The sequence below is a fragment of the Podarcis raffonei genome, chromosome Z (assembly GCF_027172205.1).
Source record: "Podarcis raffonei isolate rPodRaf1 chromosome Z, rPodRaf1.pri, whole genome shotgun sequence".
In the NCBI taxonomy this organism is placed as follows: Eukaryota; Metazoa; Chordata; class Lepidosauria; order Squamata; family Lacertidae; genus Podarcis; species Podarcis raffonei.
In genome coordinates, this window is record NC_070621.1 from 926,071 (window position 1) to 942,302 (window position 16,232).

Below are 16,232 nucleotides of genomic sequence, written 5' to 3' on the forward strand. Positions count from 1 at the left end.
GAGAGGAAAAGAGAGAGGAAAGGAAAGGAAATGAGAGGGCAAATGAAAGGAAGTGAGAGGAAAAAAGAGGGCAAATGAAAGGAAATGAGAGGGGAAATAAGAGGAAATGAGGGGAAAGGAAAGGAAATGAGAGGGGAAATAAGAGGAAATGAGGGGAAACGAGAGGAAAAGAGAGAGGAAAGGAAATGAGAGGACAAATGAAAGGAAGTGAGAGGAAAAAAGAGGGCAAATGAAAGGAAATGAGAGGGGAAATAAGAGGAAATGAGGGGAAAAGAGAGGAAGTGAGAGAGGAAAGGAAAGGAAATGAGAGGGCAAATAAGAGGAAATAAGAGGAAATGAGGGGAAAAGAGAGGAAAAGAGAGAGGAAAGGAAAGGAAATGAGAGGGCAAACAAGAAGGGAAATGAGAGGAAGTGAGAGGGAAAGGAGAGGAAAGGAGAGGAAGTGAGGGGAAAGGAGAGGAAGTGAGGGTAAGGGAGAGGAAATGAGGAGAAATGAGAGTGCAAATAAGAGGAAACGAGGGGGAAAGAGAGAGCAAGTAAAAGGAAGTGAGAGGGCAAATAAGGGGAAGTGAGAGGAAAAGAGGGCAAAGGAAAGGAAGTGAGAGGGAAAATGAAAGGAAATGAGGGGAAGCAAGAGGAAAAGAGAGGGAAAATAAGAGGAAATGAGAGGAAAAGGAAGGACAAGTAAAAGGAAGTGAAAGGGCAACTGGAAGGAAGTGAGAGGGCAAAGACGAGAGGGGAAACGAGAGGAAGTGAGGGGAAATGAGAGGGGAAATGAAAGGACGTGAGAGTGCACACAAGAGGAAACGAGAGGAAACAAGAAGGGAAAGGAGAGGAAGTGAGAGGAAAAGGAGAGGAAAGGAGAGGAAGTGAGGGGAAAGGAGAGGAAGTGAGGGGAAGGGAGAGGAAGTGAGGAGAAATGAGAGGAAATGAGAGGGCAAATAAGAGGAAATGAGGGGAAAAGAGAGAGGAAAGGAAAGGAAATGAGGGGAAATAAGAGGAAACGAGGGGAAAAGAGAGGAAAAGAGAGAGGAAAGGAAAGGAAATGAGAGGGCAAACAAGAAGGGAAGTGAGAGGAAGTGAGAGGGAAAGGAGAGGAAAGGAGAGGAAGTGAGGGGAAAGGAGAGGAAGTGAGGGGAAGGGAGAGGAAATGAGGAGAAATGAGAGTGCAAATAAGAGGAAACGAGGGGGAAAGAGAGAGCAAGTAAAAGGAAGTGAGAGGGCAAATAAGGGGAAGTGAGAGGAAAAGAGGGCAAAGGAAAGGAAGTGAGAGGGAAAATGAAAGGAAATGAGGGGAAGCAAGAGGAAAAGAGAGGGAAAATAAGAGGAAACGAGGGGAAATGAGAGGAAAAGGAAGGACAAGTAAAAGGAAGTGAAAGGGCAAATAAGGGGAAGTGAGAGGAAAAGAGGGCAAAGGAAAGGAAGTGAGAGGGGAAATGAAAGGAAATGAGGGGAAGCAAGAGGAAAAGAGAGGGAAAATAAGAGGAAATGAGGGGAAATGAGAGGAAAAGGAAGGACAAGTAAAAGGAAGTGAAAGGGCAACTGGAAGGAAGTGAGAGGGCAAAGACGAGAGGGGAAATGAGAGGGGAAATGAAAGGAAGTGAGGGGAGGCGAGAGGAAAAGAGAGGGCAAAGGAAAGGAAGTGAGAGGGCAAAGAAGGGGAAAGGAGAGGAAAAGGAAAGGGCAAATGAAAGGAAGAGAGGGCAAATAAGAGGAAAAGAGAGGGCAAAGGAAAGGAAGTGAGAGGGCAAATAAGAGGAAATGAGGGGAAACGAGAGGACAAATGAAAGGAAATGAAGGCAAATGAAAGGAAACGAGGGGAAGCAAGAGGAAAAGAGAGGGCAAAGAAATGGAAATGAGAGTGCAAATAAGAGGAAACGAAACGAGAAGAGGAGGCAAAGGAAGGGAAGTGAGAGGGCAAATAAGAGGAAGTGAGAGGAAAAGAGAGGGCAAATGAAAGGAAGTGAGGGGAAATGAGGGGAAATGAGAGGAAGTGAGAGAGCAAATGAGAGGAAAAGAGAGAGCAAATGAGAGGAAGTGAGAAAACAAAGAAGAGGAAAAGAGAGGAAACGAGAGGAAGTGAGAGAGCGAAGAAGTGGAAAAGGGGAAATGAAAGGAAGTGAGGCGAAGTGAGAGGGCAAATGGAAGGAAGTGAGACGGCAAAGAAGAGGAAAAGAGGAAAAATGAAAGGAAATGAGAAAACAAAGAGGAGGAAAAGAGAGCGGAAATGAAAGGAAGTGAGAGGGGAAAGAAGAGGAAAAGAGGGGAAAGAAGAGGAAAAGGGGAAAAATGAAAGGAAGTGAGGGGAAAGGAGAGGAAGTGAGAGGGCAAAGAAGAGGAAAAGTGAGAGGGCAAATGAAACGAAGTGAGAGGGCAAATGAAAGGAAATGAGAAGGCAAATAAGAGGAAATGATGAAAAATGAAAGGAAGTGAGAGGGGAAAGATGAGGAAAAGAGGGGAAAGGAGAGGAAAGGAGCGTAAATGAGAGCAAGAGGACAAAGAAGAGGAAGTGAGGGCAAATAAGAGGAAGTGAGAAGACAAACAAAAGGAAATGAGGAGAAGCAAGAGGAAAAGAGGGCAAAAAAGAGGAAATGAGGGGAAACAAGAGGAAAAAAGAGGGCAAATAAGAGGAAAAGAAAGGGCAAGTGGAAGGAAGTGAGAGGGCAAATAAAAGGAAATGAGGGCGAATAAGAGGAAAAGAGGAGAAATTAAAGGAAGTGAGAGTGCAAAGAAGAGGAAGTGAGAGCAAATGAAAGGAAATGAGGGGAAGCAAGAGGAAAAGAGAGGGCAAATGAAAAGAAGTGAGAGGGCAAATAAGAGGAAAAGAAAGGACAAGTGAAAGGAAGTGAAAGGGCAAGTAGAAGGAAGAGAGAGCAAAGAAGGGGAAAGGTGGGGAAGGAGAGGGCAAATGAAAGGAAATGAGAGTGGAAAAAAGGGCAAATGAAAGGAAGCGAGGGGGCAAAGGAAAGGAAACAAGGGGAAATGAGAGAAAAAGAAGACAAAGGAAAGGAAACGAGAGGGCAAAGGAAAGAAAACGGGCAAACGAAAGGAAGTGAGAGGGCAAACGAAAGAAAACAGGCAAACGAGAGGAAACGAGAGGGCAAACGAAAGAAAATAGGCAAACGAGAGGAAACGAGAGGGCAAACGAAAGAAAACAGGCAAACGAGAGGAAACGAGAGGGCAAACGAAAGAAAACAGGCAAACGAGAGGAAACGAGAGGGCAAACGAAAGAAAACAGGCAAACGAGAGGAAGCGAGAGGGCAAATGAAAGAAAACAGGCAAACGAGATGAAACGGGCTAACGAAAGGAAGTGAGAGGGCAAATGAGAGGGCAAATGAAAGGAAGTGAGAGGGCAAACGAAAGAAAACAGGCAAACGAGAGGAAACGAGAGGGCAAACGAAAGAAAACGGGCAAACGAAAGGAAGTGAGAGGGCAAACGAGAGGGCAAACGAAAGGAAACGAGAGGGCAAACGAAAGAAAACAGGCAAACGAGAGGAAACCAGAGGGCAAACGAAAGAAAACAGGCAAACGAGAGGAAACGGGCAAACCAAACCAAACGAAAGGGCAAACGAGAGGAAGTGAGAGGGCAAACAAAAGAAAACAGGCAAACGAGAGGAAACGAGAGGGCAAACGAAAGAAAACAGGCAAACGAGAGGAAATGGGCAAACGAAAGGGCAAACGAGAGGCCAAACCAAAGGAAACGAGGGAGCAAACGAGAGGGCAAACGACAGGAAACGAGAGTTCAAACGAGAAGAAACGAGAGGGCAAACGAGAGGGCAAATGAAAGGAAGTGAGAGGGCAAACGAAAGAAAACAGTCCAACGAGAGGAAACGAGAGGGCAAACGAAAGAAAACAGGCAAACAAGAGGAAACGAGAGGGCAAACGAAAGAAAACAGGCAAACGAGAGGAAATGGGCAAACGAAAGGAAGTGAGAGGGCAAACGAGAGGGGAAGTGAGAGGGCAAACGAAAGAAAACAGGCAAACGAGAGGAAACAAGAGGGCAAACGAAAGAAAACAGGCAAATGAGAGGAAACGAGAGGGCAAACGAAAGAAAACAGGCAAACGAGAGGAAACGGGCAAACCAAACAAAACGAAAGGGCAAACGAGAGGCCAAACCAAAGGAAACGAGGGAGCAAACGAGAGGGCGAACGACAGGAAACGAGAGTTCAAACGAGAGGAAACGAGAGGGCAAACGAGAGGGCAAACGAGAGGGCAAACGAAAGAAAACAGGCAAACGAGAGGAAACGGGCAAACGAGAGGAAACGAGAGGGCAAACGAAAGAAAACGGGCAAACGAAAGGAAGTGAGAGGGCAAACGAGAGGGCAAACGACAGGAAGTGAGAGGGCAAACGAAAAAAACAGGCAAACGAGAGGAAACGAGAGGGCAAACGAAAGAAAACAGGCAAATGAAAGGAAGTGAGAGGGCAAACGAAAGAAAACAGGCAAACGAGAGGAAACGGGCAAACCAAACAAAACGAAAGGGCAAACGAGAGACCAAACCAAAGGAAACGATGGAGCAAACGAGAGGGCAAACGACAGGAATGAGAGTTCAAACGAGAAGAAACGAGAGGGCAAACGAGAGGGCAAATGAAAGGAAGTGAGAGGGCAAACGAAAGAAAACAGGCAAGCGAGAGGAAACGGGCAAACCAAACCAAACGAAAGGGCAAACGAGAGGCCAAACCAAAGGAAACGAGGGAGCAAACGAGAGGGCAAACGACAGGAAATGAGAGTTCAAACGAGAAGAAACGAGAGGGCAAATGAAAGGAAGTGAGAGGGCAAACAAGAGGAAACGAGAGGGCAAATGAAAGAAAACAGGCAAACGAGGGGAAACGGGCAAACCAAACCAAACGAAAGGGCAAATGAGAGGCCAAACCAAAGGAAACGAGGGGGCAAACGAGAGGGCAAACGACAGGAAATGAGAGTTCGAACGAGAAGAAACGAGAGGGCAAACGAGAGGGCAAATGAAAGGAAGTGAGAGGGCAAACGAAAGAAAAGAGGCAAACGAGAGGAAACGGGCAAACCAAACCAAACGAAAGGGCAAACGAGAGGCCAAACCAAAGGAAACGAGGGAGCAAACAAGAGGGCAAACGAGAGGAAACGAGAGTTCAAACGAGAAGAAACGAGAGGGCAAATGAAAGAAAAGAGGCAAACGAGAGGAAACGGGCAAACCAAACCAAACGAAAGGGCAAACGAGAGGCCAAACCAAAGGAAACGAGGGGGCAAACGAGAAGAAACGAGAGGGCAAATGAAAGGAAGTGAGAGGGCAAACGAGAGGAAACGAGAGGGCAAACGAAAGAAAACAGGCAAACGAGAGGAAACGGGCAAACCAAACCAAACGAAAGGGCAAACGAGAGGCCAAACCAACGGAAACGAGGGGGCAAACGAGAGGGCAAACGACAGGAAACGAGAGTTCAAACGAGAAGAAACGAGAGGGCAAACGAGGAAAAAGCAGGCTGGCACCCTCCCAGGGAGGCAAGGCTCCACCTACTCGCAGGTGCGCCCCCACTTGGACGACGGTGACGATGGGGCGCTGGGCCGTCCGGTAGGGCGTGAAAGACTGGGGCGCCGAAAGACCAGAGGTTAGGAAACTACAACTCCCAGAATCCCCGGGGGCCAAAATGCGCGGCGTCGGGGGAACCACAACTCCCAGAATCCCCGGGAAATTGAGACTTAGCATTGTTGACATGTGTGCGTGTGTCTGTATGTGTATATATGCGTGTGTGTATATGTGTGTGTGTTTCTCTCTCTGTGTGTATATATGTATATATGTGTGTGTATGTGTCTATGTATGTATGCCTATGTATGTATGTATGTATGTGTATATATATGTGTGTATGTGTGTATGTACATGCGTGCACGTGTATGTGTATATATGTGTGTATGTACATGTGTGTGTGTGTGTATCTGTGTGTATATGTGTGTGTCTGTGTGTATATACGTGTGTGTGCGTGTATATATGTGTGTGTGTGTGTGTATCTCTCTCTCTGTGTGTATGTATATATGCGTGTGTATGTGTCTATGTATATATGTATGTGTGTATGTACATGCGTGCGCGTGTGTATATATGTGTATATACCTGTGTGTGTTTGTGTGTAGTGTATAAATATGTGTGTGTGCACTGTATATATATGTGTGTGTGTGTGTGCACTGCATATATATATATGTGTGTGTGTATATATATCTGTGTATATATGCATTTGTGTATATATGTGTGTGTGTGTGTATGTATGTATATATGTATGTATGTGTGTGCGCGTATGTGTGTGTCTGTGTGTATATACATGTGTGTGTGTGCACTGTACATATATGTGTGTGTATATGTGTATATATATATGTGTGTTTGTGTATATATCTGTGTATATATCTGTGTGTGTATATATCTGTGTGTATATGCGTTTGTGTATATCTCTCTCTGTGTATATGTATATATGTGTGCGTGTACATGTGTGTGCATGTATGAGTGTATATATATATATGTGTGTGTGTGTATATGTGTATATGTATATATGTGTGTGTATGTTTTTGTGTGTATACGTGTGTGTGTGTGTGTGTGCAGTGTGTATGTGTGAGTGTATGTATGTTTGTGTGTATATCTGTGTGTGTAGTGTATATATGTGTGTGTATGTATGTGTGTATGCATGTGTGTGTGTGTGTATATATGTGTATGTACATGCGTGTGTGTGTGTATATATATGTTTGTGTATATATCTGTGTGTGTTTGTGTGTAGTGTATGTGTGTATATGTGTCTGTGTGTATATATGTGTGTGTATATGTGTGTGTGTGCACTGTACATATAAGTGTGTGTGTGTATCTGTGTGTGTGTGTGTGTGTATGTATATATGTGTGTGTATGTGTGTATATATGTGTGTGTACGTGTGTATATATGTGTGTGTGCACTGTATATATATATGTGTGTGTGTATATATCTGTGTATATATGCGTTTGTGTATATCTGTCTCTCTGTGTATGTATATATGTGTGTGTGTATATGTGTGTGTGTGTATATATGTGTGTGTATATATCTGTGTGTATATATCTGCATGTGTGTGTATGTATATATGTGTGTGTATATATATACGTGTATATGTGTATATGTGTGTGTGTACATATCTCTCTGTGTGTGTATGTACATGTGTGCGTGTGTATGTGTACATCTGTGTGTATATATCTGTGTCTATGTGTGTATATATACGTGTGTGTGTACATGCGTGCGCGTGTGTATATATGTGTATATATCTGTGTGTGTTTGTGTGTAGTGTATAAATATGTGTGTGTGCACTGTATATATATATATATGTGTGTGTGTGTGTGTGTGCACTGCATATATATATATGTGTGTGTGTATATATCTGTGTATATATGCATTTGTGTATATATCTGTGTGTGTATGTATATATGTATGTATGTATGTGTGTGTGTATAAATGTGCGTGTCTGTGTGTATATACATGTGTGTATATGTGTGTGTGTGCACTGTACATATATGTGTGTGTGTATATGTGTATATATATGTGTGTTTGTGTCTATATCTGTGTATATGTGTGTGTGTGTGTATATGTGTGTGTGTGTGTATATACGTGTGTGTGTGTATATATCTGTGTGTATATGCGTTTGTGTATATCTCTGTGTATATGTATATATGTGTGGGTGTACATGTGTGTGCGTGTATGTGTGTGTGTATATATTTGTGTGTGTATGTGTATATGTATATATGTGTGTGTATGTTTTTGTGTGTATATGTTTGTAGTGTATATGTGTGTGTGTGTGCAGTGTGTATGTGTGAGTGTATGTATGTGTGAGTATGTATGTGTGTGTAGTGTATATATGTGTGTGTGTGTGAGTGTATGTGTGTGTGTGTATATATGTTTGTGTATATATCTGTGTGTGTTTGTGTGTAGTGTATAAATATGTGTGTGTGTATATATATCTGTGTGTGTGTATATGTGTGTGTCTGTGTATATACGTGTGTATGTGTGTGTGTATATGTGTGTGTGCACTGTACATATAAGTGTGTGTGTGTATATATCTGTGTGTGTGTATATATCTGTGTGTGTGTGTGTGTGTGTATGTATATATGTGTATGTGTGTATATATGTGTGTGTGCACTGTATATATATATATGTGTGTGTGTATATATCTGTGTATATATGCGTTTGTGTATATCTCTCTCTGTGTGTATGTATATATATGTGTGTGTGTGTGTACATTTCTCTCTCTCTCTGTGTGTGTATGTACATGTGTGCGTGTGTATGTGTACATCTGTGTGTGTGTATATGCGTGTGTATATATCTGTGTGTGTGTATATATACACACACACACACCGCGCGCACGCGCACACACACACACACACACGTTGGGGGGCAGAACGACCCAAACTTGGGAGGAAACGGGGTCCAATCCTCACCCGGATGGTTTCGCTGGCGAAATGCCCCTCGTTCATCATCTGGTTCCCAGTCTCATCCAGTTTGACAATGGCGCCGGCGTTGGCCTGGACTTCGGCCTCAAAGGCTTGGTGTTTCTGGAGCTTGCCCTGGAAAAGGGGCGGAGATTGGGGCGGGTCAGACTAGATGACCCCGGGTCCCGTGAGACTCGAGGGATATGATTCGCGGTCGAGATTCTATAATTTTTAGTCAAAATTCTATGGTTTTTGGTCAAAATTCTATGGTTTTTGGTCAAAATTCTATGATTTTTAGTCAAAATTCGATGGTTTTTGGTCAAAATTCTATGATTTTTAGTCAAAATTCGATGGTTTTTAGTCAAAATTCTATGATTTTTAGTCAAAATTCGATGGTTTTTGGTCAAAATTCTATGGTTTTTGGTCAAAATTCTATGGTTTTGGTCAAAAGGCTTGGTGTTTCTGGAGCCTGCCCTGGAAAAGGGGCGGAGATTGGGGCGGGTCAGACTAGATGACCCCGGGGTCCCGCGAGACTCGAGGGATATGATTCGCGGCCGAGATTCTATAATTTTGGGGCAAAATCCCAGAATTTTGGTCAAAATTCTATGATTTTTAGTCAAAATTCGATGGTTTTTGGTCAAAATTCTATGATTTTTAGTCAAAATTCTATGGTTTTGGTCAAAAGGCTTGGTGTTTCTGGAACTTGCCCTGGAAAAGGGGCGGAGATTGGGGCGGGTCAGACTAGATGACCCCGGGGTCCCGTGAGACTCGAGGGATATGATTCGCGGCCGAGATTCTATAGTTTTTGGGCAAAATCCCAGAATTTTGGTCAAAATTCGATGGTTTTTGGTCAAAATTCTATGATTTTTGGTCAAAATTCTATGATTTTTCGTCAAAATTCGATGGTTTTTGGTCAATATTCTATAATTTTTCGTCAAAATTCGATGGTTTTTGGTCAAAATTCTATGGTTTTTCGTCAAAATTCTATGGTTTTTGGTCAAAATTCTATGATTTTTCGTCAAAATTCTATGGTTTTGGGTCGAGATTCTACAATTTTCAGTTGAGATTCCAGAATTCTGTCGAGATTTTCTAAATCTCAGTGAAGATTTTCTAAATCTCACTTGAGATTCTATAAATGTCAGTTGAGATTCTCTAGTTTTCAGTTGAGATTCTATAATTTTCAGTCAAAATTCCATAATTCTCGGTCGAGATTCTGGAATCCTCGGTCGAGATTCTATTTCTCAGTTGAGATTCTATAGTTTTCAGTTGAGATTCTATAATTTTCAGTCAAAATTCCATAATTCTCGGTCGAGATTCTGTAATTCTCGGTCGAGATTCCATAATTCTCCGTCAAGATCCCATAATTCTCAGTTGAGATTCTATAATTCTCGCTCAAGATTCTATTATTCTCAGTTGAGATTCCATAATTCTCAGTCGAGATTCTATAATACTCGCTCAAGATTCTATTACTCTTGGTCAAAATTCTATGATTTTCGGTCAAAATTCCATAATTCTCAGTCAAGATTCCATAATTCTCGGTCAAGATTCAAGAAATCTCAGTTGAGATTCAATAAATCTCAGTTGAGATTCTATAATTCTTGCTCAAGATTCTATAATTCTCGGTCGAGATTCCATAATTCTCAATTGAGATTCTATAATTCTCAATCGAAATTCTAGAATTCTCGGTCGAAATTCTAGAATTCTCGGTCGAGATTCTAGAATTCTCGGTCATAATGCTATGATTTTCGGTCAAGATTCTCTAATTCTTGGTCAAAATTCCAGAATTCTCAGTGAAGATTCGGTTGAGATTCTATTTCTCACTGAAGATTCTCTCATTCTCGGTTGAGATTCTATAATTCTTGGGTAAAATCCCAGAATTTTGGTCAAAATTCTATGATTTTTAGTCAAAATTCTATGGTTTTTGGTCAAAATTCTATGATTTTTAGTCAAAATTCTATGGTTTTGGGTCGAGATTCTACAATTTTCAGTTGAGATTCCAGAATTCTGTCGAGATTTTCTAAATCTCAGTGAAGATTTTCTAAATCTCAGTTGAGTTTCTATAAATGTCAGTTGAGATTCTCTAGTTTTCAGTTGAGATTCTATAATTTTCAGTCAAAATTCCATAATTCTCGGTCGAGATTCTGGAATCCTCGGTCGAGATTCTGGAATCCTCGGTCGAGATTCTGGAATTCTCGGTCGAGATTCTATTTCTCAGTTGAGATTCTATAGTTTTCAGTCGAGATTCTACAATTTTCAGTCAAAATTCCATAATTCTCGGTCGAGATTCTGTAATTCTCGGTCGAGATTCCATAATTCTCCGTCAAGATCCCATAATTCTCAGTCGAGATTCTATAATTCTCGCTCAAGATTCTATTATTCTCAGTTGAGATTCCATAATTCTCAGTCGAGATTCTATAATACTCGCTCAAGATTCTATTACTCTTGGTCAAAATTCTATGATTTTCGGTCAAAATTCCATAATTCTCAGTCAAGATTCCACAATTCTCGGTCAAGATTCAATAAATCTCAGTTGAGATTCTATAAATCTCAGTTGAGATTCTATAATTCTTGCTCAAGATTCTATAATTCTTGCTTGAGATTCCATAATTCTCAATCGAGATTCTCTAATTCTCAATCGAAATTCTAGAATTCTCGGTCGAGATTCTAGAATTCTCGGTCATAATGCTATGATTTTCGGTCAAATTCTCTAATTCTTGGTCAAAATTCCATAATTCTCAGTGAAGATTCGGTTGAGATTCTATTTCTCACTGAAGATTCTCTCATTCTCGGTTGAGATTCTATAATTCTTGGTCAAAATTCTATGATTTTTGATCAAAATTCCATAATTCTCGGTTGAGATTCTATTTCCCACTGGAGATTCTATAAATCTCAGTTGAGATTACATAATTTTCAGTCGAGATTCCATAATTCTCAGTTGAGATTCTATAATTAGTCAAAATTCTAAGATTCTCAGTTGAGAATCTTTAATTCTAGCTCGATATTCTGTAATTCTTGGTCAAAATTCTATGATTTTAGGTCAAAATTCCATAATTCTTGTTCAAGATTCCATAATTCTATAAATCTCAGTTGAGATTACATAATTTTCAGTCGAGATTCCATAATTCTCGGTCGAGATTCTATAAATCTCAGTCGAGATTCTATAATTCTCAGTTGAGATACCATAATTCTCAGTCGAGATTCTATAAATCTCAGTCGAGATTCTATAATTAGTCAAAATTCTAAGATTCTCAGTTGAGATTCTTTAATTCTAGCTCGATATTCTGTAATTCTTGGTCAAAATTCTATGATTTTAGGTCAAAATTCCATAATTCTTGGTCAAGATTCCATAATTCTCGGTCGAGATTCTATAAATCTCAGTTGAGATTCCATAATTCTCAGTCCAGATTCAATAATTCTCAGTCGAGATTCTATAAATCTCAGTCGAGATTCTATAATTAGTCAAAATTCTAAGATTCTCAGTTGAGATTCTTTAATTCTAGCTCGATATTCTGTAATTCCTGGTCAAAATTCTATGATTTTAGGTCAAAATTCCATAATTCTTGGTCAAGATTCCATAATTCTCGGTCGAGATTCTATAAATCTCAGTTGAGATTACATAATTCTCAGTCGAGATTCAATAATTCTCAGTCGAGATTCTATAAATCTCAGTTGAGATTCCATAATTCTCAGTCGAGATTCCAGAATTCTCAGTCGAGATTCTATAAATCTCAGTCAAGATTCTATAATTAGTCAAAATTCTAAGATTCTCAGTTGAGATTCTTTAATTCTAGCTCGATATTCTGTAATTCCTGGTCAAAATTCTATGATTTTAGGTCAAAATTCCATAATTCTTGGTTGAGATTCTATAAATCTCAGTTGAGATTCTGTAATTCTCAGTCCAGATTCAATAATTCTCAGTCGAGATTCTATAAATCTCAGTCGAGATTCTATAATTAGTCAAAATTCTAAGATTCTCAGTTGAGATTCTTTAATTCTAGCTCGATATTCTGTAGTTCTTGGTCAAAATTCTATGATTTTAGGTCAAAATTCCATAATTCTTGGTCAAGATTCCATAATTCTCGGTCGAGATTCTATAAATCTCAGTTGAGATTCCATAATTCTCAGTCGAGATTAATTTTCGCTCGAGATTGAGAATTATAGAATCTCAACTGAGAAAGAGATTCCTGCACTGTGGTGAGTCAGACTAGATGACCCATGGATCCCTTCCAGCTCTCTAATTCTCCGTCCAGATCCCATAATTTGAGAATCAAGATCCCATAATAGATCCCAGTCGAGATTCTCCCATTCTCGCTCGATTTCTGCATTCTGGTGGGTCCGACTAGATGACCCATGGATCCCTTCCAGCTCAAGGACTCTCTAATTCTCCGTCCAGATCCCATAATAGATCCCAGTCGAGATCCCATAATAGATCCGTCGAGATTATCCCATTCTCGCTCCAGATCTCTGCCTTCTGGTGGGTCAGACTAGAGGACCCAGGGATCCCTTCCAGCTCAACCACCCTGGATCTCTCCGTCCAGATCCCATAAGATCCCAGTCGAGATTCCATAATCGAGATCCCATCATAGATCCCAGTCGAGATCCCAAAATCAAGGTGCCACAACAGATCCCAGTCGAGATCCCCAAATTCTCGCTCGAGATTCCGGCATTCTGGTGGGTCAGACTAGATGACCCATGGATCCCTTCCAGCTCAAAGACTCTATCATTCTCTGTCCAGATCCCATAATTTGAGAGTCAAGATCCCAGAATAGATCCCAGAATAGATCCCAGTCGAGACCCTCAAATTCTCGCTCGAGATTCCGGCATTCTGGTGGGTCAGACTAGATGACCCATGGATCCCTTCCAGCTCAAAGACTCTATAACTCTCTGTCCAGATCCCCTAATTTGAGAATCAAGATCCCATAATAGATCCCAGAATAGATCCCAGTCGAGATCCTCAAATTCTCGCTCGAGATTCCGGCATTCTGGTGGGTCAGACTAGATGACCCATGGATCCCTTCCAGCTCAAAGACTCTATCATTCTCTGTCCAGATCCCATAATTTGAGAATCAAGATCCCAGAATAGATCCCAGAATAGATCCCAGTCAAGATTCTTGAATTCTCGCTCCTGATTCCGGCACTCTGGTGGGTCAGACTAGATGACCCATGGAGCCCTTCCAGCTCAAAGACTCTATAATTCTCTGTCCAGATCCCATAATTTGAGAGTCAAGATCCCATAATAGATCCCATAATAGATCCCAGTCAATATTCTTGAATTCTCGCTCCTGATTCCGGCACTCTGGTGGGTCAGACTAGATGACCCATGGATCCCTTCCAGCTCAAAGACTCTTATCATTCTCTGTCCAGATCCCCTAATTTGAGAATCAAGATCCCATAATAGATCCCAGTCAATATTCTTGAATTCTCGCTCCTGATTCCGGCACTCTGGTGGGTCAGACTAGATGACCCATGGATCCCTTCCAGCTCAAAGACTCTATCATTCTCTGTCCAGATCCCCTAATTTGAGAATCAAGATCCCATAATAGATCCCAGTCAATATTCTTGAATCCTCGCTCCTGATTCCGGCACTCTGGTGGGTCAGACTAGATGACCCATGGATCCCTTCCAGCTCAAAGACTCTATCATTCTCTGTCCAGATCCCCTAATTTGAGAATCAAGATCCCATAATAGATCCCAGTCAATATTCTTGAATCCTCGCTCCTGATTCCGGCACTCTGGTGGGTCCGACTAGATGACCCATGGATCCCTTCCAGCTCAAAGCCTCTATCATTCTCTGTCCAGATCCCCTAATTTGAGAATCAAGATCCCATAATAGATCCCATAATAGATCCCAGTCAATATTCTTGAATTCTCGCTCGAGATTCCGGCATTCTGGTGGGTCAGACTAGATGACCCATGGATCCCTTCCAGCTCAAAGACTCTATCATTCTCTGTCCAGATCCCCTAATTTGAGAGTCAAGATCCCATAATAGATCCCATAATAGATCCCAGTCAATATTCTTGAATTCTCGCTCCTCTGGTGGGTCCGACTAGATGACCCCTGGGGATCCCCTTACCTGCAGGTTGGTGGGATCCTTGTAGCTCTCGTCCGAGGCCACCTGGAGCTTCTCCTGGATCCACTTCTCCAACTCGTTGGCGTCGCGCTGGAAGAACTGAAAGCGGTAGGAATCTTCCAGCTTCTGGCGGCGCAGGGTGGACAACTCCTTGAAGCGGTGGTAGCGGTCCAGAACCTGCTGGCGCCGCTCCTGGATGTCCTCCGCCGTCTCCAGAACCTTCACCCCAGAGAGATCCATGGTTCTGGAAGGGAAAGAGGGTCAGGGGTCAAAAGATGGAGGTCCTACTATGGATTCCCAAGAGGTTCTCCCTCAAAAGATGGAGGTCCTACCATGGATTTCTCCCTCAAAATATGGAGTTCCATCTGTCCTCTCTTGTCCTCTTATTCACTCTCTCACTTCCTTTCATTTGTCCCCACTTTTCCTCTCACTTTCTTTTAATTTCCCTTGTTTCCTCTCATTTCCTCTTGCTTTCCCTCACTTCCTTTCATTTGCCTTCTTTTCCCCTCTTTTCCTTTCATTTGCCCTCTCATTTCCTCTTATTTGCACTCTCACTTCCTCTCATTTGCACTTATTTGCACTCTCACTTCCTCTCATTTGCCCTCTTTTCCTCTCACTTCCTCTCATTTCCTCTTATTTGCACTCTCACTTCCTCTCATTTGCCCTCTTTTCCTCTCATTTCCTCTTATTTGCACTCTCACTTCCTCTCATTTGCCCTCTTTTCCTCTCACTTCCTCTCATTTCCTCTTATTTGCACTCTCACTTCCTCTCATTTGCCCTCTTTTCCTCTCATTTCCTCTTATTTGCCCTCTCACTTCCTCTCATTTGCACTTTTCCTCTCACTTCCTCTCATTTCCTCTTATTTGCACTCTCACTTCCTCTCATTTGCCCTCTTTTCCTCTCACTTCCTCTCATTTGCCCTTTTCCTCTCACTTCCTCTCATTTCCTCTTATTTGCACTCTCACTTCCTCTCATTTGCCCTCTTTTCCTCTCACCTCTCATTTCCTCTTATTTGCACTCTCACTTCCTCTCATTTGCCCTTTTCCTCTCACTTCCTCTCATTTCCTCTCATTTACCCTCTTTTCCTCTCACTTCCTCTCATTTCCTCTTATTTGCACTCTCACTTCCTCTCATTTCCTCTCATTTACCCTCTTTTCCTCTCACTTCCTCTCATTTCCTCTTATTTGCACTCTCACTTCCTCTCATTTGCCCTTTTCCTCTTACTTCCTTTCATTTGCCCTCTTTTCCTCTCATTTCCTCTCATTTCCTCTTGTTTCCCCTCACTTCCTTTCATTAGCTCTCTCACTTCCTTTCATTTTTCCTCGTTTCCTCTCATTTGCCCTCCCATTTCCTTTAATTTGCCCTCTCTTTTCCTCTTATTTGCCCTCTTACTTCCATTCATTTGCCCTCTTTTCCTCTCACTTCCTCATTTCCTTTAATTTGCCCTCTCATTTCCTCTGATTTGCCCTCTCTTTTCCCCTCACTTCCTCTCATTTGCCCTCTCTTTTCCTTTCATTTGCCCTCTTTTCCTCTCACTTCCTCTCGTTCCCTTTTATTTGCCCTCTCCTTTCCTCTCTCACTTCCTTTCATTTCCACTCTCTTCCTCTTACTCTCACTTCCTCTTGTTTCTTCTCTTTTCCTTTAATTTGCCCTCTCATTTCCTCTGATTTGCCCTCTCGCTTCCTCCTGTTTCCCCTCACTTCCTCTCCAGAACCTTCACCCCAGAGAGATCCATGGTTCTGGAAGTGAAAGAGGGTCAGGGGTCAA

The 16,232-nt window shown here is 41.9% G+C and overlaps 1 protein-coding gene across 1 annotated transcript in view; it reads right to left on the minus strand.

Annotated features, from left to right (window-relative positions):
• SPTAN1 (spectrin alpha, non-erythrocytic 1) overlaps window positions 1-14,722 on the minus strand; it is a 194,926-nt gene extending 180,204 nt beyond the window's left edge. Inside the window, 2 exon segments of the mRNA XM_053373414.1 lie at window positions 8,404-8,529; window positions 14,469-14,722. Of these exon segments, the coding sequence (XP_053229389.1) occupies window positions 8,404-8,529; window positions 14,469-14,705 (363 nt within the window). The 5' untranslated portion in view covers window positions 14,706-14,722.
• Window positions 14,723-16,232: the final 1,510 nt, after the last annotated feature.